Raw genomic sequence first — 23426 nt, forward strand, 5'->3', positions numbered from 1 at the left:
AATGTGGATAAATGTGAGGTTATCCACTTTGGTGGCAAAAACAGGAAAGTAGACTATTATCTGAATGGTGGCCGATTAGGAAAAGGGGAGATGCAACGAGACCTGGGTGTCATGGTACACCAGTCATTGAAAGTAGGAATGCGGGTGCAGCAGGCAGTGAAGAAAGCAAATGGTATGTTAGCATTCATAGCAAAAGGATTTGAGGATAAGAGCAGGGAGGTTCTACTGCAGTTGTACAGGGTCTTGGTGAGACCACATCTGGAGTATTGCGTACAGTTTTGGTCTCCTAATCTGAGGAAAGACATTCTTGCCATAGAGGGAGTACAGAGAAGGTTCACCAGACTGATTCCTGGGATGGCAGGGCTTTCATATGAAGAAAGACTGGATAGACTCGGCTTGTACATGATGGAATTCAGAAGATTGAGGGGGGATCTTATAGAAACTTACAAAATTCTTAAGGGGTTGGACAGGCTAGATGCAGGAAGATTATTCCCGATGTTGGGGAAGTCCAGAACTAGGGGTCACAGTTTAAGGATAAGAGGGAAGTCTTTTAGGACCGAGATGAGAAAATCATTTTTTACACAGAGAGTGGTGAATCTGTGGAATTCTCTGACACAGAAGGTAGTTGAGGCCAGTTCATTGGCTATATTTAAGAGGGAGTTAGATGTGGCCCTTGTGGCTAAAGGGATCAGGGGGTATGGAGAGAAGGCAGGGATGGGATACTGAGTTGGATGATCAGCCTCGAAGGGCCGAATGGCCTACTCCTGCACCTATTTTCTATGTTTCTATATCCCTCCATTCCCTGCATGTCCATGTGCCTAACCAAAAGCCTCTTAAATGCCACTATTGTATCTGCATTCAACTTCACCCCTGGCAGTGCATTCTAGGCACCCACCACTCTCTGTGTAAAGAACTTGCCCTGCAAATAGATAGAGACCATGTTCCACATGTATATGGAGTATGTGAGGTCCCCCTGCACCTCACCCCCACCACGTGGGGACGATCGATTGCCTCCATAAATACCATAATGTTCCTTGTGGGGGGCTGATTGGCTCCAGGGGGCGCCTGTCTCCGGGGTGAGTGCCGGCACTCTGCCCACCTTCCCCCCCCCCCCCCCCCCCCGCGTTGGGGGATGGAGCCCAACGGGTCCCATTTGGTCTAGTCTCCTCTAAAGTTTACATCAAAGCAACTTAGATTTGACCTGATTACTGGACTTTAATTACAATTTCATAGCAAATACAGCAATCTGAAGAAGGGTCTCGACCCGAAACGTTACCCATTCCTTCTCTCCAGAGATGCTGCCTGTCCCGCTGAGTTACTCCAGCTTTTTGTGTCTATCAGCATTCTTTTATCCTATCTAATCAAATTCATTCCCCACAGTATGAATAAATATGCAGTATCTTGATATACACACAAATATTAAAACAAATGACAAGTTATGCAAAGATAAAGTCAAAGTATTTTATGTTTGGATGCAAATAATATGGATAATGTTTTGATGAATATGTAATGAACTATCAAGAAAAAAATATTTTTTAAAGTGGGCAGCAGCAACGTAAAATTGTGTAATGGCAACATTGAACGTGCTATGTAGTCAACAGCATATACTCAGTCAAGTCAAATATTGTGGTCATATACTGGATCAACTTTGTCTACAATTTTTTTTCTATTTCCTCACGGTGGAATCTAATCCACAAACCACGGTTTGGTTATTTCATTTCCTGCAAAAGTTAAGTCAATCCTCAGCTTCCAAACATGTCATGCATCAGGGAGTGAATAATGTGCTATCATAGATTTTGCAGAATTTACACATTGAGGTTTAGTTGAGTTGTGTATAATAATCTCCCACAATATTACAGTATTTCAACTTTTGGATCTTCATGCCTATTCAACAGATAATAATTATTCAGTGCAAAACCACATAGAAAATTACTTGTTGACAATGATTAAATTAGTTTTCCAAATAATTCTGTTTACTGAGCACACACATCAGTTAAAATGGGTGATTCTAATAAAAGATGAGTTATTTACTAAATCTGTCCAAAAATTAATGTGAAGACTGTTGTGATAAAAATTAATCTGTAGTGATCCTCTAAGGACAGAGGTGGAAATTAATTTAATTGATCCATGCAGAATTACTGTTAAGAAATGATTTTTAAATCTCAACATAGCTGAGAGGCTTATGCAATTCACTGGTACATTTGTACTGGTCTCTCAGTGGTGAAGACTGGTGAAACTGGTCAAACTATATTTTTTCACAAAACTTGTCAGGTCAGTAACCTTGTATCAGGACCTTTCTTGATGAACTGTCACTGATCTGTCACACTGACTCCGTCTTTCTCTGCAAATATGTGCTTGCTCTGCTAAGTATTTCTAGCATTTTGGAATCTTTCTTAAGCTCAGATTACATTTTATTCACTTCATAAGTACACTTTAACAGTTCATTGTCATAATTCTGGTTACAAATCAGAACACATGCACTTTAAAACAAATTGTGTTGTTTTACTCACAAAAAGAGGTTCTCCATAATATAATTATAGTCAGGTCGGTTGCTTTCAGGCAGGAAACACGCAGCGAACACAATGATGGCATTGAGCCCATCACTATAGTATCCTGAGGAAAACAAGAAGACATTTGTTTGATATTGTGCACTGATAACAGCATAACCTAGAATATTTTAGCATTGGAAGAGAAAAGGAAATCTGGTAATTGTAAGTAGTTCAACTCCTATATCTCAGAAGAGAATCAAGTGTCAATCTATCAATTGGAGCCTGTGACTACCAAAAATATTCTGTTTCTGTTGATGTCATTTTATTGTCTGTATTGGTAAAAATATAATCTTTAAACTATCAATCAATACTTGTGCATGATACATTCTGGACCGGCTTAGAACTTAGAAAGTGGAAATAAGGAGCTGCAAATGTTGGTTTACGAAGGGGGAAAAAACACAAAAATGCTGGAGTAACTAAGAGGATCATGTGGCATCCTTGGAGAATATGAATAGGTGCTGTTTCAGGTCGGGAAGTTTCACCTGTTCATGTTCTCCAGACATGCTGTCTGCCCCGCTGAGTGACTCCAGCATTTTGTGGCTTTCCTTCTGTTTAGAACTATTTGATTTGAGAATTTAGGAAGACTGAGTAGGATTTCAAAATAGTACTACTAAGGAAACAGTGCAGACTTTGAATACAAAATGTTAAATAAATGTATAGAGAACTAATCCTCCTATCCATCACAGCACTGTTTCCTGATTGAAGAAATAAATATTCAGTGAAAAAGGTGCAGCCTACAGTTTAATATGCAGTGAGAAAAACGTCACTGAAATAAATGTTGAATTCATCTTGTCAAGGTTTCCTACACATTTTAATTCATCTCCGTTGGGTGTAAGCAACAGCTGAGGTTTACGACATCAATACAGAGACAATGGGGGGGGGTGGGGGGGGGGGGGGGGGGGGGTAAGATTCAGAAATCAAAGTTAGGATGCCTGAAAGAAAGGGAATTGAAGTAGAAACACTACTTGGATCAACATGCTCTCATTACACCATATCTTATATTAATAAAGGTAATTTGTATTAATAATAGTCTTGCCCTTAAAATGATTTACATTGTTTCCCATTCAATAACATCTATCTATTATATAAAAGTCTGTGGCTGCCTGCCGCCTGCCTGCCTGACTTGTGGCTGCCAGCCTTTGATTCGTTGCTACGCCAACACCAGACGCAGAATCGCCGAGATTTTTTCCATTTCGGTAGAGATTTCACTTTCCATTCCAAGTATCCACTCCTGATTAAATTTCGTCGTGTTTATGTACACATTTTTAAAATAAAATCCTTCTCCCCCCGCCCCCAAAAATGTCAAAATAAAACAGCTCTCAGCCAAAACATGTTGGTGAACGTTCAATCGTGTGATGTCACAATGCAATGTTCCATCGTGTGATGTCACAATGCCCAATGCTCACAGATGTCCAATCGGAATGGATCCATTTACATATGCCTTTGCAGCAGCCGCAGCCCCAGCCCCTCCTCCTCCACCCCCGCAGCCTGTGTCGAAGCGCGTCATCACGTGTGTGGGAATAGAGAAAGAGGATTGGGGGTGAAAGGGAATGGGGAACAGATGGACTGTCCCTACCCCTCCCCCTTCCACTCTCCCTCCCCACTATTTCCCCTCTCCCCCCACCCCTCTCCCCCTCCCTCCACACTCTTACCCCTCCCTCCCCTACCCCATCTCCCTCTTCCCCTCCCTCCCCCACCTCTCTCCCCTTCCCCACCCCCCACTCCTCCCCCTCTCCCTCTCCTCCCCCTCCCACCCCCATCCCTATCTCCCCCACCCTCCTTCCCTCCCCCACCCCTTTCCGCCCCACTCTTCCCCCTCTACCACCTACCCCATCTCCCTCCTTGCCTCCCTCCCCCTCCCCTCTCCTCGCCTTTACCACCCCTCTCCTCCCCCTCTCCATCTCCCATCCCTCTCTCCCCCACCCCCTTCCCTATCTACCCCACCCCCTTCCCTCTCTCCCCCCACCCCCTTCCCCCTTATCCCTGTCCCTCTTCCACCACTCCCCCTACCCCTCCCTCCCCCCCCACTCTTCCACTTCTCTCCCCCCCTCCCTCTCCCACTCTCCATCCCCACTATTTCCCCTCTCTCCCCCTCCCTCCCCTAACCCATCTCCCTCCTCCCCTCCCTCCCCCCTACATCTCCCCCCCTCCCCCATCCTCTCTCCTCCCGTCCCGCACCCCTCTCTCCACCCCCTCTCCTCACTCCCTCCCCCACCCTTCTCCCACCCCTCTCCCCCTCCCTCTCCCCCTCCCTCCACACTCTTACCCCTCCCTCCCCTACCCCATCTCCCTCCTCCCCTCCCCACACCTCTCTCCCCCTCCCCATCCCCATCCCTCTCTCCTCTCCCTCTCCTCACCCCTCTCCCTCCCCCTCCCACCTCCATCCCTCTCTCCCCCACCCCCCCCCACCCCCTTCCCCCTCTCCCCCACCCCTTTCCCCCTCCCCACTCTTCCCCCTCCATCCACACTATTCCCACTCTATCCCCTACCCCATCTCCCTCCTTGCCTCCCTCCCCCTCCCCTCTCTCCTCGCCTCCCCCACCCCTCTCTCCTCCCCCTCTCCATCTCCCTCTCCTTACCCCTCTCCCTCTCCCATCCCTCTCTCCCCCACCCCCCTTCCCTCTCTACCCCACCCCCTTCCCTCTCTCCCCCGCCCCCTTCCCCTACCCCTCTGTCCCTCTTCCACCACTCCCCCTACCCCTCCTTCCCCACTCTTCCACTCTCCCTCCCCAATATTACCCCTCTCTCCCCCTACCACTCCCCCTCCCTCCACACTCTTCTCTCTCCTCCCCTCCCTCCCCCACATCTCTCCCCCTCCCCATCCCTCTCTCCTCCCGTCCCCCACTCTCCTCCCCCTATCCATCTCCCTCTCCTCACTCCCTCTCCCCCACTCCCACTCCATTCCCTCTCCCCATTCTTCCCCCTCCATCCACATTCCCCCTCTACCCCTTACCCCATCTCCCTCCTACCTCTCCCCTACCCTCTCTCCTCCCCTCCCCCACCCCTCCCTCCTCCCTCTCCATCACCCTCTCTTCACCCCTCTCCCTCCCCCCCTCCTCCTCCCACCCCCATCCCCCCTTCCCTCTCTACCCCACTCCCTTCCCTCTCCCCTTGCCCCCTTCCACCCTGTCCCTCTTCCACCACTCCTCCTACCCCACTCTCCCCACTCTTCCACCTCTCCCCCTTACCCCACCCCTCTCCCTCCCCCACCCCTCTCTCTCCCCCTCCCTTCCCTCTCCCCCACCCCTTCCCCTACCCCTCTCCTCCTCCCTCCCTCCCCACTCTTCCACTTCTCTCCCCCCCTCCCACTCTCCCTCCCCACTTTTTCTCCTCTCTCCCCCCACCCCTCTCCCCCTCCCATCCCACTCTTCCCCCGCCCCCCTACCACTCTCCCCCTCCCTCCACACTCTTCCCCCTCTCCCTCCTCCTCCCCCCCCCGCAAACGTGCGTTGGGGAAACAGACCCAACGGGTCTGCACTTGGTCTAGTGGATTCTTAAAATTAACTATTTGTGACTGTTGTAAATGTTATAAATGTTAAATAATAATCTTTTTTGTCATCCATCAAAAGGCCTAAACTCGAAAATTGTGTCAATGCTGTGGAAAAATACAAACCAGGCATGCCGGACTTTGATGAATAGGAGAAGCTGAAGAAACAAAGATTTTATGTCTGTTATAAGGAAATCTGGGTCATTATTTTATTGAATTTATGCTATGGAGAATCCAAATAGAAAATGTGTGGATTTCTCTGGAATATTGCCCTACTCAACCTCATAATCCTCTGATTGATCCTTGATCATTAATTACTCCACCCCAATAGAAATAACCTGCTGTTTTTCTAATCCCAACCTATTTTTTCTGACACGAGTCCACCCACTAAGCTAACTCTATCCACTAAGCAAGCTCAATTATATTAAACAGCTATGTTCCATAACATTTTCTTCAGAACCCTGACCACAAAATTCCTTAAAATAAACAGTCAGAGCAAACAAAAAAATGAATAATTTCCAAGATTTTCATCTCAATTTGTCATACAAGTTCAACCAGTTAAACATATCAAGTACTCCATGTAGACCTAACAACTAGGGATGGTGGAGTGACTGCAGATTGTTACACAAACCAGATGTTAATTAGAATAGTTTTTAACCCCTGGAATAAAATATCACCAGGTGATAATTGTATAACCCTCAGAATGTTAAGGAGGAAATGAAATAATTAGAGGTGTTATGAAGCAGATAGTTACGTAAACACATAACATATGATTTTATAGGTGAATCAAAACATTCAGATGCTGGAAATCTTAAATTTAAAAAAAAGATGAAAAACCCAACATGTTTGACAGCATCTGTGGAAAGAGGAATGGTAAACAATACAATTGTTACTTTATACAAAAAAAACAATAATACTTTATTAGCCAAGTATGTTTAGCAACATAAGAGGAATTTCATTTGCCAAGTCAGTCATACAAATAAAAAGCAACAGAACACACAAAATACATTTTAACATAAACATCCACCACAGTAACTCCTCCATATTCCTCGCTGTGATGGAAGGTGAAAACAAAGATAAATCTCTTCCCTTCTTTGTCCTCTCGTAGTCGGGAGCCTCGAGCCTTCCGTTGACGGACGATCTTACTCCCGTAGCCGGCGGCGTTCAGGCCCTCTGCGTCAGGGCGATCACTCCTGCATCAGGGGGAAACTCAGCTCCCCCGCGGCGAGCGATCAGACTCCGGGTCGGGGGTTGTCGAATCTTCTGTGTCGTTGGAGCTCCCGACAAATGACCTCCCCTTTTCAATGTTGCATTATAATTAATTCGGCCTGTGTAATTGGAATAGTGTTCCCTAATTTAGCAATTACATTATGTCCAATTTGTGAGATGGAAACGTGCATTATATCTTCTGTACAACATTTCTTCTGCAGTTGTATAGGGCTCTGGTGAGACCACATCTGGAGTATTGTGTACAGTTTTGGTCTCCTAATTTGAGGTAGGACATCCTTGTGATTGAGGCAGTGCAGCGTAGGTTCACGAGATTGATCCCTGGGATGGCGGGACTATCATATGAGGAAAGATTGAAAAGACTAGGCTTGTGTTCACTGGAGTTTAGAAGGATGAGGGGGAATCTTATAGAAACATATAAAATTATAAAAGGACTGGACAAGCTAGATGCAGGAAAAATGTTCCCAATGTTGGGCGAGTCCAGAACCAGGGGCCACAGTCTTAGAATAAAGGGGAGGTCATTTAAGACTGAGGTGAGAAAAAACTTTTTCACCCAGAGAGTTGTGAATTTATGGAATTCCCTGCCACAGAGGGCAGTGGAGGCCAAGTCACTGGATAGAAATAAGAGAGTTAGATAGAGCTCTACGGGCTAGTGGAGTCAAGGGATATGGGGAGAAGGCAGGCACGGGTTATTGATAGGGGACGATCAGCCATGATCACAAAGAATGGCGGTGGGGCTCAAAGTCAGTCCCGAGCGAGGCCTCCAGCTCCAAGGCCGCAGAGCGACTGGAGATACGACCCGGAAAGTAATCGCATCTCCGGCAGGGTAAGAGATTGAAAAAAAGTTTCCCCCGACCAGCTCCCCCACATAAAACAAACCAGAGAGCATTAAAACAAACTTTCAAAACACATTAAAAATAACAAAAAAAGACGAAAAAACAGACTGTTGGTGAGGCTGCCAATCGTACGGCGCCCCTGGTAGTATATTTTGGTCATCAAAAATTTGTTGACCTGGATATGCTGGGATGTTTTCCCTGGGACATAGGAGATGTAGAGGGCTGACTCACAGAAGTATATAAAATCATGCGGGACATTAATATGGTAAAACTAAAACAAGCAGACATAAGAGTTAAGGTCGGAGGGAAACGTTTTAAAAGGGACCTGAGGGGCATCTGTTTCCACATAGAGAGTGGTGGGCACATGGAACAGCCACAGGAAGCTGTAGAAGCAGCTACAATGACAAAGTTTAAAACAAATTTGGACAAGAACATGGATAGAAAATGTTTAGGGATCAATAGAAGGCAAATAGGACTAGCTTGTATAGACATCTTGGTCAGCTTGGATGAATTGGGCTGAAGGACCTGTGTTGCATCTGCCAAGGCCTATCGGAAACTCAGCCCACCAAGGCTTGCTGAATATCCCGGTTGCTAACCATTTTAACACCTCTTCCCATACTGATCTTTCTGAACTGGAGCCTCTTTTTTGTGTGGGGGAGAGAAAGGGGGGAACCGTTTCCCAGTCACTTCCTTGTCGGGATGCGTCTATTCTCCGAGTCGCATCTTCGCCCCCCTCACGGCCTACCAGCTTCAAAGTCAAAGGTATTTTATTAGTCACATTCACATACACCCAGGTGTAGTGAAGTGAAATGCTTTTTGCCATTTTGCAGCACACAAAAAAAGAATACAGACATAACACCAATGAGAGTCTTAAACACATAGAACATCCCCCCACAATGGCTCCCACCATGAGGGAAGGCACAAAGTCCAGTCCGCAACCCCAGTTCACCCATAGTCGGGCCTATTGAGGCCTCCACAGTTGCCTCTACGGAGGCCCGATATTCCTGGCCGTTCTCGCCGGGTGATGTTGCTCTGGCGTCGGGAGAGCCCTCCCAGCGGCCTGGGAACCCTGGAACGGTCGCTTCCGCACTGGAGGCCGCAGCTTCCGAAGCCAACAAGGCCGCGCCGGTTGGAGCTCCACAACTGGCGATCTCATCTAGAGATCCCAGGCTCCCGGTGTACAGTTCAGCGCCGCCGCCCGCAGCTGGTCGCTCCACAGTCCCGCAGCTCCGCGATGTTTTACCCGGCGGTCTCAGCTCACCGGAGCTCCAGCGCGGCGACCCAGGCAAGGCATCGCCCGCTCCGCGATAGCGCTCCAGCGCTGTGCCGCCGCTGAAGCCGAGGATCTGGGCGGTCCCCGACAGGAAACGCCGCTCCAGGCCCGCTGGTAGGCCGCAAGGACGGGTCGAAGCTGCAGCCCGGAGAAAAGCTGCCTCTCCGACCAGGTAGGGACCCTGAAAGGTAGTTTCCCCCTTCCCGCCCCCCCCCCACATAAAAAAAGTCTAGACCTCCAAACAAAACACTTAACTAACTAAAATAAAGAATAAAAAGATTAAGAGACAGACAGCTGCTGGCTGGGCAGCCGTGCACAGGACAACGCCCCTGGCAGTGGCAGCACTGAATTACCATTGTGGAGCGGGCAATGCCTTACGGGGGATCGCTGTGTGGAGCACCGGAGTGTTGGGCCAGCTGACGTGGAGCTGTGGCCTGTGGAGCTTCCAGCCGTGGGCGGCGCTGACTTTAACATCGCGGAGTCCTGGGATCCGTTGCCGGGGATCGCCAGTGTTGGAGTTCCGTCCAGCTCGGCCTGTGGACTTCGGGAGCCGCGGTCTGTGGTAGGAATCGGCCGATTCGGAAACTCTAAGCCGCTGAGAGGGTTTTTCAGTTCAGCCGTCGGAGTTCCATCATCCCGGCGAGAGGGACTGAGCAGCGGGCCGCCCATAGTGGCGTCAGCGGAGGGGTTAAAAGGCCCCAACCACGGGTGACCAAAGAGGAAGATGACTGAACTATTGAAGTGGTGGCGCTGTTGAACGGCTGCGGCTCGCCAGCAGTCTGTCTGTTTTTACTTTTTGTTGTTGTTTTTTTTGTCTTGTTTAGTTAAATTTTTGGTTATTAGGTTGTGTTATGTGTGTGGGGAGGGGGGGGGGGCTGAAACATGGTTTTATGTCTCTCCCTTCGGGGGAATGCGACTCTTTCTGTCGTATCCCCCTTCTCTGCCTCCGTCTGCACTGGGGCGTAATGGCGGAGCTGGCGGCCTCCACCCTGCGACCGACCTCGAGGCTCCGGAGGCAGAGCCAGCCAGGACTCACCAACGCGGGACTGGCCGTCTTTGAGCTGTGGCGGCATTCGGGCGCTCCAGTGGCAGCGGCACGACTCGGGGCTGGGACGGCGCTCCGGTGAGGGCGGCCCAGCACGGTGCTGAGACGGTGCTCCGGTGGCTGAAGTGGCCCGGCGTGGGGCTGAGACGGTGCTCCGGTAGCTGAGGCGGCGTTCTGGCGACGGCGACCTGAATCCGGGGCTCGGCCGCGGGCCAGTGGATGACATCGTCGGGAGCTCGCAGGTCACAGGCTGGTGCCTGTTTTCCGGAGCTCCAGCGGCAACAGCTGCGTCCGCTGGACTGGAGGGCGGCAGCTTTGACCACCCCGGGCCGCGGAGCTTGAACCGGCCTGTTCGCGGTGGGGTAACAACATATCGCCTCAGCGCAGAGGGAGAATGAGGAGGGAAGAGACAGTAACCCTAAGACTTTTGCCTCCATCACAGTGAGGAGGTGCCTGGTGAACTCACTGTGGTGGATGTTAATTTGTGTTTATTGTGTGTTTTGCTGTTTATTATTATATGTATGGCTGCAGGCACCGAAAGGTCTGAATGACAAATAAAGGATCTAAGTCTATCTAAGTCTAAGTCTTATTGCCTTCCATCACCGTGGGAAACGTTGATTCCACTGTATGGGGATGTTTACGTTAAACTCTTTTTATTGTATGGTAACTCAAATTTCACTGTCAATCTCAAATCTGCATGTGACAATAAATATAATTTGTAACTTGAACTTGAACTTGGATCCATTGCCAGAGTAAGGCAACACGCAAACTGGAAGTACAGCACCTCATTTTACATGGAATATATTCAAGTAGTACACTTTAATTTTTCTTTTGCCTATTTTAGATTTTTTCAATTCACGGTCTATCACGTGGCAATTAATTACTGCTGACAGCAGGTAAAAAAAACAAGCAGAGAAAGAAGGCACAAAATGCTGGAGTAACTGAGCCAGCCAGATGGCATATCTGGAGAACATGGATAGGTGACGTTTCGGGTCGGGATCATTTTTAATACAGATTGCAGGAGGAGGGGGGGATAAAGCTGGAAGGGGAACCAAAGCCTGGTATGTGATCGGTGGATGCAGAGGAGGGGTGGAAGGGGATTTTTGATTAGCAGATGGTTGGACAGAAGCCAGAGATGAAAAGACAGAAAATGTGAGATAAGGATAGAAGAGGTATGAATTGTAAAGGTTTGCGAAGAAATATATGAGGAGGGAAATGGGGATGGGAAAGAGGCCAAATGAGTGCAAATCTGTGTGGGGTACAGGGAAAAGAGGGGGAATTAAAAGGAGCGGAAGGGTGAGGTGGGAGAGGGGTTGTTGGTAGGTTACCTAAAATTCAAAGTACATACCACTTGCTGACCCTCCAACCAGTTCTGTTAACAATCTACAGTACTCTTTATCACAGTTACCTGTTTCACAGCCCAGGCTAAAACCAATTTAACATAGAGAATTATCCAACAATTTGGAGATTGGCTGGATGTATCACACCTTCAAAAACAGTTACAATCCAAAATAGCTCTTTGAGCTTCCTCCTAATCAACCGATAAGTGAAGGAATGTGCTTTTAATAGGCACTAGACCAAGGGGGACCCGTTGGATCCAGTCCCCTCAACGCGCGGTGGCGGGGGGCTGGGCGGCATCCGACGTCACATGCACTAACCACCCCCACACACACACTAACAACCCCCCGCACACACGCTAACTACCCCCCTTGATATTATATTAATATTATTAACTAAACTAAGTGGGACCCGTTGGGTCCCAGCATCACACGGGAGGGCTGGTCACCAATGCAATATTCCACCTCTCCACCAATTCCAATATTGCTCGCCAGTGGGGGTGCTGTCTGTTGCGCTAGTATGGGTGTTGCGGGCCAAAGGTACTGGTTTCTAGAGGGCTAGTATAGACATTGTGGGCCGAATGGATTCTTGGGCTGACATCCAACTGTTGCAACGATTTTAAAAGCCAAGCCAAGGCAAACAATTGGGCTGCAGCCACCTGACAACCAAAATTCATGTTGTGAACACAAACTTGTTAAAAAGGCGAGGCAAACAATTGGGCTGCAGCACCCGACAACCAAAATTCATTTTGTGAACACAAACCTTTTAAAAAGGCGAGGCACACAATCGGGCAATAGTCACCCGACAACCAAAATTCATTTTGTGAACACAAACTTGTTAAAAAGGCGAGGCAAACAATTGGGCTGCAGCCACCTGACAACCAAAATTCATTTTGTGAACACAAACCTTTTAAAAAGGCGAGGCAAACAATTGGGCTGCTGCCACTTTACAACCAAAATTCATTTTGTGAACACAAACTTTTAAAAAAGGCGAGGCAAACAATTGGGCTGCAGCCACTTTACAGCCGCATCGAGGGGACTCACCATGAAGTAGACGTGCGTTCAGTGTTACTCGCAGCTCAGAGAGCCTTGACCCTCTCGCTTCCTGGGTCTGGCAGAGACTGAGTGAGCCACTACACTTCCGGGTTGTATAGTCCCTCCCCCTGCCGCCAGCGGGGGCAGCAGAGAGAATGGGGAATTGTTTTTAAACATTAATATCTCTCTGATTTTTCATGGTCCCGGAAGGCGGAGGGGAGCTCTGAGCGAGGTGCCCAAAAATGACGGTCGTTGGTGGCGGCGTTCTCTCGGAAATCGCAGCAGTGGGCCAAAAGCGGTCAAGATCAGACTTTTAGTAATATAGATTTGCTCCTTTTACCCCATAACCGCCCTATCCACTGACGCATAGCCCCCAACTCGCAGGCGCGTCTAGAGAGGGAGGGGGGTGGGGTAGAGAGTGAGGGCAGAGAGAGAATGGGGAGAGAGAGAGGGGCAGAGACAGAAGGGCAAGAGACAGAAGGAGAGGGGGGTGGAGGGGAGGAGGAGAGGGAGGGTGAGGAGGGGAGAGAGAAATGGGAGGAGAGAGAGAAGGGAGGAGAGGGGGAGAGGGGGGCTGAGAGGAGGGGAAGGGGTAGGGGAGGGGTGGAGGGAAGAAGGGGGTTTAGGGGAGGGAGGGCAGGGTGGGTGGGGAGAGGGAGGGGGGAGAGAGAGAGGGAGGAGGGAGAGAGATGGGATAGAGGGGGAGAGAGAGGGGGAGAGAGAGAGAGAGAGAGAGGAGGGGGGCGGGGCAGCAGATCGCAGGGGCCCGAGCGATCCGAGGACCAAAGATCGTATAGTGAGCTATAGGCTCTTTGCTGAGTACTGCCAAAAGCTTCCGCCAGCGATACAGAGGATCGGGCCGCGGACACGGACATGGAGAGGTTGTCGGGTAGAGAGGAGAGGGGAGGGAGGGAGGGAGGAGAGGGGAGGAGGTGAGAAGTGGAGGGGGGAGCCCGGCTAGTGAGTGGGCTGTGAACAGCGGAGAGAGACAGCACTGGCGTGACTTTCTGGAAACCGGCAGCTGAGTGAGCGGGCGGGTGGATGATGGGAGGGGCGTGGCTGCACAAGCTGCACGGGCAGCGAGAAAACTTCTTCAGCGCAGTGGGCGCCTCTGACCAAAGATCCTATAGTGGAGCTTGCTATAGGATCTTTGCCTCTCACCTCACGATCTGCAGAACAAAGATCCCATAGCGGAGCTGAGCTGAAGGATCTTTGCTGCACAACTTTCTCGATCTCTCTGCGCCTTTTGCACGTTGACAGCAGCTGCATTAATCCAGAGCGGCGGGGGGGGGGGGGGGGGGGGGGGGCATGAGGAAAGGCATTGTGAGGTCAGCAGCTGGGCAACCTTAATATATTTTTAAACTGTCAGTTTGGTTATACATTTTAGTAAATATCTCGGGAAATAATTGACCAAATTTATAGAGTATTGGATTTTTGAAATCATAAGGTAAATTTCTACCAGAAGATGTAAAAATGTCACTGTTATTGTAACGTCAGCAGCTGGGCAGCAGTCAGATTTATAAAAAAGGTCAGATTGGTCAACAATTTTAATAAAAAAGTCGGGAAAATAATGTACCAAATGTACAGAGGAGTGGATTTCTAAAATCACAAGGAAAATCTACTGAAATATGTAAAAATTTCCCCGTTTCGGCATCTGGTTTTCGAGGAGATATGTTTCAAAGGCAAAATGACACACACACCCACACACCGTTTTAATAGATATATGAATGATATATATATATATATGATGATATGATAATCAATAATAACATCAGGTGATACTTTCTTGCCAAGTACCTTCCTACCAATGTAGCATTTAGATTCCATAGATTAATGGTGGATATCGATGGATTGGTCATTTCCCGAGGTGGACAGTAAGATCCAGAAAAGGAAAAGCATATCACAAATAGTCCAGGTGAATTTGAGGGCAGGGTGGAAGATGGAAGCAAAGGTGAAAAAATTAACAAGTTCTGCACGAGTGCGGGAAGGAAGACCAATGCAGTTGCATTGCAGTGAAGAAAGGAATGTCAAGGTAGTTTTGGAGCAAGGAATAATCCACAAGGCCAATAAAAAGACAGGCATAGATGGGGCCATGTGAGACATAGTTTGATGGGTCAAATGGCCTCCTTTTATGTTCTAAGAAAATATTAGAAATATAGTAATCAAGTCATGGATAATATCCATCAAAAAGCAAGTCAAACATGAAGGCATATAAGATATAAAAACACAACGCTGGATATTCTGAGGGAATGCAAGATTTGTGAAGAGAGAAACAGATAGTTTCCAATCAACAACCCGTTAAATCTGTGAAAAGTAAGAAAACAAGTTCCAGTGAAAGTGCAGGGATTGAGAGAATAAATTGAATATCTACGATAGGGTGGAGACCAAAGAAATCCAGATTACGATGAAAGTTTGAGACCAAGATATTGCATAATACCCAACCATAATTGGTGATTAGAAGCAAGTCTGCAAGTTTGCAAGTGTAAAAATCATATTATGCCAAGAATACACAAGAAAAGACCAACATTTTTTGCAACATAGATTTACACCATTACAAAACAGTAATTTGACTGCTATTCTAACAATTCCCAACTTCACTTTTATGCCGTATGACTGTTAGCTGCTAAGGAAAGTTCTGTCTTCAAGGAGTTGTCTAAGACTGGGATGATTAATATATTTTCTCAGAGAATGGTCAATCTTTGCAAGGCTCAGTCGAAGGATTCATTCAAGGCAGAGTTCAAGAGATTTCTGGATCGAGTGGGGTGGGAATAATACTGACGAATGACTCCAGGATTAAAACGCATCTGTGAGTTTCATGTATGATGATGGAGCAGGTTTGAACAACAGGATAGAGTATTCCTGCTACCATTTCTTATGTTCTCATATTCTAAGGTTGATTAGTTGCTCAGGCATGAGACAGGAAAAATCTGAAAAAAAGAGGAAGAGAGAAGGGGGTCCAGGGGGCCTGGTAGGGTTCCAAGGGGCAACGCCCCAGGCGAGGGTAAAAGGGGGCAGACATATGCAGACATTTTTTGATAATTGTACCTTGAAAGGACACAGTTTTCTTGCCTGTTTACCCTTAATTTATACTGTAATTTTTTTATTGTGCCTTAAAATAACACATTTTACTTGCTTGTCACTTCTTAATTTACACAAAAAAATTGTGATAATCATAACTTAAAATGACACCAACTCAGTGCTTGTTTACACTTGTTATATTGAAAATATTTTGTATTACACCTACACCTACTTGTAACATGATACCTGTTCCTTGCTTGTTTAGTCTAATTAGAGAGAAGTATCATTTACCATTGTATTTAAATGCCAAATGAATTTCAAATCCAACTCTTAACAGTTAGGATGAAAATGATGATCCATCTACTTCAAAGATGATCATATTGTGTTACATAGTTACTCAGTCAAATTAAGTACAGTGGACAAAATGTTAACATCTCAACCTGGAATCTAAGACATTATTTGAAAGTAACACTTCCAAAAATTTAAAATTAAAGATTTCATTTCTTTAAATCTATGGTCAAATTATCTTAACAAAAAGAAGAAAAATAAGCGAATAATCTTCTATCTTCTTTTGATTGCTGGAAATGTTCTGATTGCCAGAATTTGCAAAGTCAGGGACTATTAAGGAATGCTAATTGCTGACTCAATGGTGAGTCCAAGTCGGAAATGCAACAATACATTGTATTGAGCGGCCAGAAGGCATCCCGACGGGCCGCAGCTGTGAACTGGGAATGCGGCCATGGGCCTTTATCAAGGCTCCGTGGTCTCGATGCCTCCCGGGTCTCGAGAACCTCAGCCGGGGCCTCGCGGGTAGAAGCCGGGTCGGATGAGCGGCCGACGGTGCCCGCGGCTGTGGCCTGGGTCGGCACCACGGAGGCGTGAAGTGGGGCGTTGACAGGGGTGAGGCCTCGGCAGCAGTGAAGCCTCGCGACGATGGGGCCACGGCGGCGGTGAAGCCTTGCAGCGACGGCGATGCCTTACCAAATTTCAAAATCCGCAGATGCGCGGAGAAATCTCATGCCTGGTCGATACTACCTTCAGGGACCATGTCATGCAGTGTGATTTTCTTTTTAAAAAATCACTACACGTGTATAATACGTATAAAAATTCAGAAATACAGTTTTTGGTGATTATTTTTATCTGCATTTAAAAATTTGTTAAATTAAATACAATCTGTTCTTCTAACTGTTTGGGGGGTTCCCATTGCTTTTAATTCAGAAATTATAGGGTTTGTTTACCTGAAGCCCCAGATTTAAGTGAATGAAGTTGATAATCACTTCTAGTTCGAGAAAATCCAAAATCCAAACTTCCTTACAATTATAGACAATAGACAATAGGTGCAGGAGTAGGCCATTCGGCCTTTCGAGCCAGCACCGCCATTCAATGTGATCATGGCTGAATTGGCGCCAGAGTTGAGCCAAATAACAATGCCATTTTGCTTGGTATATACTCAGTTATCCAACATTTCTCCTCTCATCGAGAAGTAATTTGATGAGGGAACAAAAAACTACAGCTGCTAAAATCTGGAGCAAGAAAAAGAGCAGCTGGAGGTTCTCAGCAGATCAGGCAGCATCTGTGGAGGAAAGTGGACAGTCAACATATTGGGTCCAGCCCCTTCATTTAGACGGTAAGACAGTACTTTGATGAATTGTCTTACCCCCGTGAGAAACTACTTTTCTGTAAGGTTCAATGGCTTTCATGTCAATCCTGTGTTCTTGCTCGCCAATGACAACAGTTCTCCATAACCGGTTGTCTATGCGTTCCTCTTCAGCTGTGTACTCTGGTATAGGCTCTGCCACTTCTCTTCCGGTATTGATTGCACTGGGTGTTTCATCTGAAAAGAGAATACTTGGAATAAATACTTCAACATTAAATTATATGTGCAATAGTGTTTCATAAAGAAGTAGGAATAAAGGCGTTGATTATTTTCTAAATGGAGAGAGAATCCAGAAATTGGAGGTGCAAAGGGACTTGGAAGTGCTGGTGCAGGATTCCCAAAAAGTTAATCTGCAAGTCGAATCAGTTGTAGAGAACGCATTCTGCTCCTGTCACATGATCTTATGATTTAAAAGCACAGTGATCTTACAATCATCTGATGGAACCAACAGACCCAACTCTACAGAATGCAAGTACAGCACCTGGAAACATTGGGATTTTTTAAATTGAAACCTGCAACTACAAGTAGTGGATCTCAATAACATCCAATGGACCCAACTCTCCAGAATGCAAGTATCGGGGAGGGCTCCATTGTGTTAAAAAACATGGATGCCGGGGAGGCCTTTAGGTAAGACTGAAGTGTTTGTATATACTGTTTATGCTCTGAGCTTCACGTGAACAAAGCATTTCATTAGACCCTGATATATATAATAAACTAATCTGTATTCTGATTAACACTCATCTGGAAAGACAACCAGGTATAGAGCCAGTCAATTAAAGCCTCACGCCTGCTTCCAATTTTTCTAAAATATACTATTTGTAATGTTGCCCTCTGGAGTTATGTGGAATGGCAGTCAGGACTACCCTCCACTCACATTTGTTTCAGCAATTGGCTGGAAGTGCATCCAACACTGTAACGTTATACATCCACATTACAATGCCCCTTGCTTACATAGCCGTTGCACAATAGTTTTCCCTCCAGTTAATATTTTTCCATATCATAGTCTTCTTGTCTATCAATCTCCACAAATATGGCCAGTGGTTTGAAATGCTTTTATGACCCTTTCCGAAAGCTATAATGGATTTCAAATGAAGAGTAAAGAAAATTACGTGCAAAATGCATTTAATGGGCGAGCTTTGCATCTGTCTTTGCAGAACAACGTCCGTCATGCCACAGAATTAATGATATTGATATTTGTCCATATAAATAAAAAAGTCTGAAATATAGTTAAATCACACTACTTCTGAGGATTTATTTTGCCTAAATAACCACATACTAATTCTTGATTTGTATGAAAAGTCATTGTTTTGGTGGTTCTACAGAACTGTGGCCTGCAGTCAGATTTTACAGTTTATATATATATTGGTCTTGCCATCTGTCAGACTTTATTTAATCTAGCACTACTGCAACAAATAGCTTCATGCTTCTGGCCACTGTTTCCTTATTCCACGTGTGAATGTTAAAACTATTGATAGAAACAGCTGTCACAGTGCAGTATTTTTTTAAAATAATTTTTAAAACCTCCAATAATTTATTGTATTATCTCTTGCCAAAGATGATAGATATAAATACACATTTGTTCCAGCAGAGTAGTGTTAACGAGATTAGTCAGTACAAATTAAATGAGCTAGAAGATACCTGTCTTGGCATAAGCAATGGTAGCATGGTGACCGAATCTCATCATGGGGTTGCACAGTAGAAACAAGAAACTGCAGATGCTGGTTTACAAAAAAAAGACACAAAGTACTGGATTAACTCAGCTGATCAGGCAGCATCTCTGAGGATATGGATAGGTGACGTCTCACCTTGGGAATAGATGCGGCAGGGATGGAGAAATTGAGAGTATCAAAAAGGCAGGCATATAGAATCAAGGAACTGCAGATGCTGCCTTACACTAAGTGTTGGAGTGACACTGCAGGTCAGGCAGCATGTCTGGAGAACATGGACAGGCATAGTTGGGGTGCATGCCAGTGCCCATGGCTACAGTTTTAACCCGAAAAAAGTGAGAGGATCAAAATGAGATTTTACTACAGCACACAAAGCCACAATAATTTATTGATAACCTATCTAGAATTCTGCAGATACATCTGGTGGCGTAGCTGTGGAGCTACTGCCTTACAATGCTAGAGACCCGGGTTCGATCCTGAATATGGGTGCCTGCCTGTACGGAATTTGTACGTTCTTCCCATGACCTGTGTGGATTTTCTCCAAGATCTTTGGTTTCCTCCAACACTCCAAAGGTGTGCAGGTTTGTAGGTTAATTGGCTTGGTGTAATGTGTAGGGTAGTGTTAATGTGCTGGTCGATGCGGACTCGAAGGGTCTGTACCCACGCTGTATCTCAAAAACTAAAAACTAAAACAGTGCAATCAAGGTAGTTTGTAATTTTCATAACACTGTACAATCATTCAAATTTACATCGGAAACAAGCCGGCAATGGTGGCGGTGCTTCCCCAGAAGGCCGTGCACTGCAGAAAGTGCCTCGAATGCAGCCGACAGGTAATACTCTCAGTGAGATATTTTGGGCAGGGGATGGGAATGGCGATTCTGACTTGCATAATATACTTAAAAGTTCACAGAACGAACGTCAAGGAGTGCCTACATTGTGAGATCAGTGTAGAGTATTCCAACATGTACTGTTCTATTTTCAAAGCATTGCAATGAAATGCACAACCATTTTGCTTTCCATATATTTCTTGGCTTTTTTGCCTGAAATGTTAGTCTTGCTCAGAGAGATTTTTCTTGCACAGTATTAATTGGAAATGTTGTATAGATTCTGAGATATTTCCATTTCCATCAGACAAGGTCCCACATAAGAGATTAGTATACAAACTTAAAGCACATTGTAATGGGGGTTCAGTATTGATGTGGATAGAGAACTGGCTGGCAGACAGGAAGCAAAGAGTATGAGTAAACGGGTCCTTTTCAGAATGGCAGGCAGTGACTAGTGGGGTACCGCAAGGCCCAGTGCTGGGACCCCAGCTATTTACAATATATATTAATGATTTGGACGAGGGAATTGAATGCAACATCTCCAAGTTTGCGGATGACACGAAGCTGGGGGGCAGTGTTAGCTGTGAGGAGGATGCTAGGAGGCTGCAAAGTGACTTGGATAGGCTGGGTGAGTGGGCAAATGCATGGCAGATGCAGTATAATGTGGATAAATGTGAGGTTATCCACTTTGGTGGCAAAAACAGGAAAGTAGACTATTATCTGAATGGTGGCCGATTAGGAAAAGGGGAGATGCAATGAGACCTGGGTGTCATGGTACACCAGTCATTGAAAGTAGGCATGCAGGTGCAGCAGGCAGTGAAGAAAGCGAATGGTATGTTAGCATTCATAGCAAAAGGATTTGAGTATAGGAGCTGGGAGATTCTACTGCAGTTGTACAGGGTCTTGGTGAGACCACACCTGGAGTATTGCGTACAGTTTTGGTCTCCTAATCTGAGGAAAGACATTCTAGCCAAACTGATTCCTGGGATGTCAGGACTTTCATATGAAGAAAGACTGGATAGACTCGGCTTGTACTCGTTAGAATTTAGAAGATTGAGGGGGGATCTTATAGAAACTTACAAAATTCTTAAGGGATTGGACAGGCTAGATGCAGGAAGATTGTTCCCGATGTTGGGGAAGTCCAGAACAAGGGGTCACAGTTTAAGGATAAGGGGGAAATCATTTAGAACCGAGATGAGAAAAACATTTTTCACACAGAGAGTGGTGAATCTCTGGAATTCTCTGCCACAGATGGTAGTTGAGGCCAGTTCATTGGCTATATTTAAGAGGGAGTTAGATGTGGCCCTTGTGGCTAAAGGGATCAGGGGGTATGGAGAGAAGGCAGGTACAGGATACTGAGTTGGATGATCAGCCATGATCATATTGAATGGCGGTGCAGGCTCGAACGGCTGAATGGCCTACTCCTGCACCTAATTTCTATGTTTCTATTTGTTTGATTTTCCATCCTTGCTAGTGCAAACAGATGGGATTTTCTGGCACATTACAGACTAACATCCTGTCAAACGTGGGAGATTTATTTAACATTCAGCTGTCCAATCTGCATTTCTAGCTCTATAAAGCCTGTCATATATAACCATATAAACCATATAACCATATAACAATTACAGCACGGAAACAGGCCATCTCGACCCCTCTAGTCCGTGCCGAACACATAATCTCCCCTAGTCCCATATACCTGCGCTCAGACCATAACCCTCCATTCCTTTCCCATCCATATAACTATCCAATTTATTTTTAAATGATCCAATTTATTTTTAAACATCAGGTTTGCACACAAAGCAAAGATATACATCAGGTTTGCACACAAAGCAGATTCCAAAGCTGGAATGACATCTTTAATTTTCGTAACCCAATCACTCCTCACACTCCAACCTGCCATAAGGCCAGTGTTAAACAGCACAAAAAACAGGCCCCATCATCCACCACATCCATGCTTTGCTCGTTTTACAACCAAATCCTCAATGCCTTGTCTATTTAAGTGTCTGGTTAAAAGTCTCTTCAATGGGGTAATTATATCTGATTCCATACCTCCTCTGGCAATGAATTCCAGATATTAAACATTCTTGATCAAAAACACTCATATGATCCCCTTTTCGTCTCATTCCTCTTGCTTTAGAATGATGCATTCTTGATTTTGCTAACATTCCAATGCGAAAAATATTTTGACCATCGACCCTTTGTATGCCTTTCATAATCTTATTTAATTATAACAGATCATTTCCTAGTCTTCTTCACTCCAATCAAAACAAACCCAGCCTATCCAATCCCTCCCCAAATACTCCAAATGCAGCCTAACCAATGTCTATAAAGCTGCTTCATAACATCCTGACTATTATACTCAATGGCCCGACCCATGAAAGCAAGTATACCATATGCCTTCTTTAACATTCTATCCACTTGTGTTGCCATTTCAGTGAATAATGGACTTGGGCCCCAAGATCGCTCTGAACATCAATACTGTTCATGCTCTTAATTGTGTATTTTTCCCTTACATCTGACTTCTTAAAATGCAACACCTCACACTTGCTTGGATTAAACTCCATCTGCCATTTCTCCGCCCTATTGGAGAGGCATTTAAAATGCTTTTAGATAGGTACATGGATATACAGGGAATGGAGGGATGTGGATCTGATGCAGGCAAAGGAGATTAATTTAGCATGGCATCATATTCAGCAAGGACATTCTGGGCCAAAGGGTCTGTTCCTGTGCTGTACTGTTCTCTGCATTTTATTTTTTAAATACCACTTTTCCACTGAAACCTAATCAATTTCCTTGCTGAAGAATTGCCTTCCTGTTAAATTTCAAGAATCACCACAAACTTAAACTCCAGACCTACAATTAGCATTTCCTTAGATTTTTCTTTGCCAATTATTTTGCCAACTTGATTTGTCCATTTGAAATAAATTGTTTAAATCCTGCACTGAAATAATAGACATGGGCAGCAATGCAATCTGTTTACCTGGGATCTGTAAATTCTAGTCATATTTTTGCAGTCTAAATTTATATATTAACTATTCAATACAATACAATACAATACAATATTTATTGTCATTTGAACCTCAGTGAGGCTCAAACGAAACTCTGTTTCTACAGCTATACAAACAAAAAACGATTCCTACTAGACACACAACCATCCATCACAGTGAACCTCCTCCTCACTGTGATGGAAGGCAAAGTCTTTTCTCTCCCCTGCTCTCCATTTTTCCCCCGATGTTGAAGCCCGATATTGAAGTCCCAGGTGGGCGATGGTAAGTCCCACGACCATTTTAGGCCGCGCCGGGCGATGTACGGCCCCGCTCCAGGTCTAAATGTCACAATGTTGGAGCCCCCGGCGGGCGCTGGAATGTCCCGCGGCCATTTAAAGCCGCACTGGGCGATGTAAGGCCCCGCTCCGGGTCGTTCCAACCCCGTGACACAGGCTGGAGAAGTTGCGTTGCGGGAGCTCCGGAA

At 45.9% G+C, this 23426-nt stretch overlaps 1 protein-coding gene across 7 annotated transcripts in view; it reads right to left on the reverse strand.

Annotated features, from left to right (window-relative positions):
• prune2 (prune homolog 2 with BCH domain) overlaps positions 1-23426 on the reverse strand; it is a 318918-nt gene that overhangs the window by 39658 nt on the left and 255834 nt on the right. For all 7 annotated transcript variants that reach the window (XM_033017577.1, XM_033017576.1, XM_033017574.1 and 4 more), the window contains 2 exons: positions 17465-17641; positions 2511-2613 (listed from right to left, as the gene is read on the reverse strand). In XM_033017577.1, the coding sequence (XP_032873468.1) occupies positions 2511-2613; positions 17465-17641 (280 nt within the window). The remainder of the gene's footprint in view (positions 1-2510; positions 2614-17464; positions 17642-23426) is intronic.

The sequence above is a fragment of the Amblyraja radiata genome, chromosome 3, assembly GCF_010909765.2.
Source record: "Amblyraja radiata isolate CabotCenter1 chromosome 3, sAmbRad1.1.pri, whole genome shotgun sequence".
NCBI lineage: Eukaryota > Metazoa > Chordata > Chondrichthyes > Rajiformes > Rajidae > Amblyraja > Amblyraja radiata.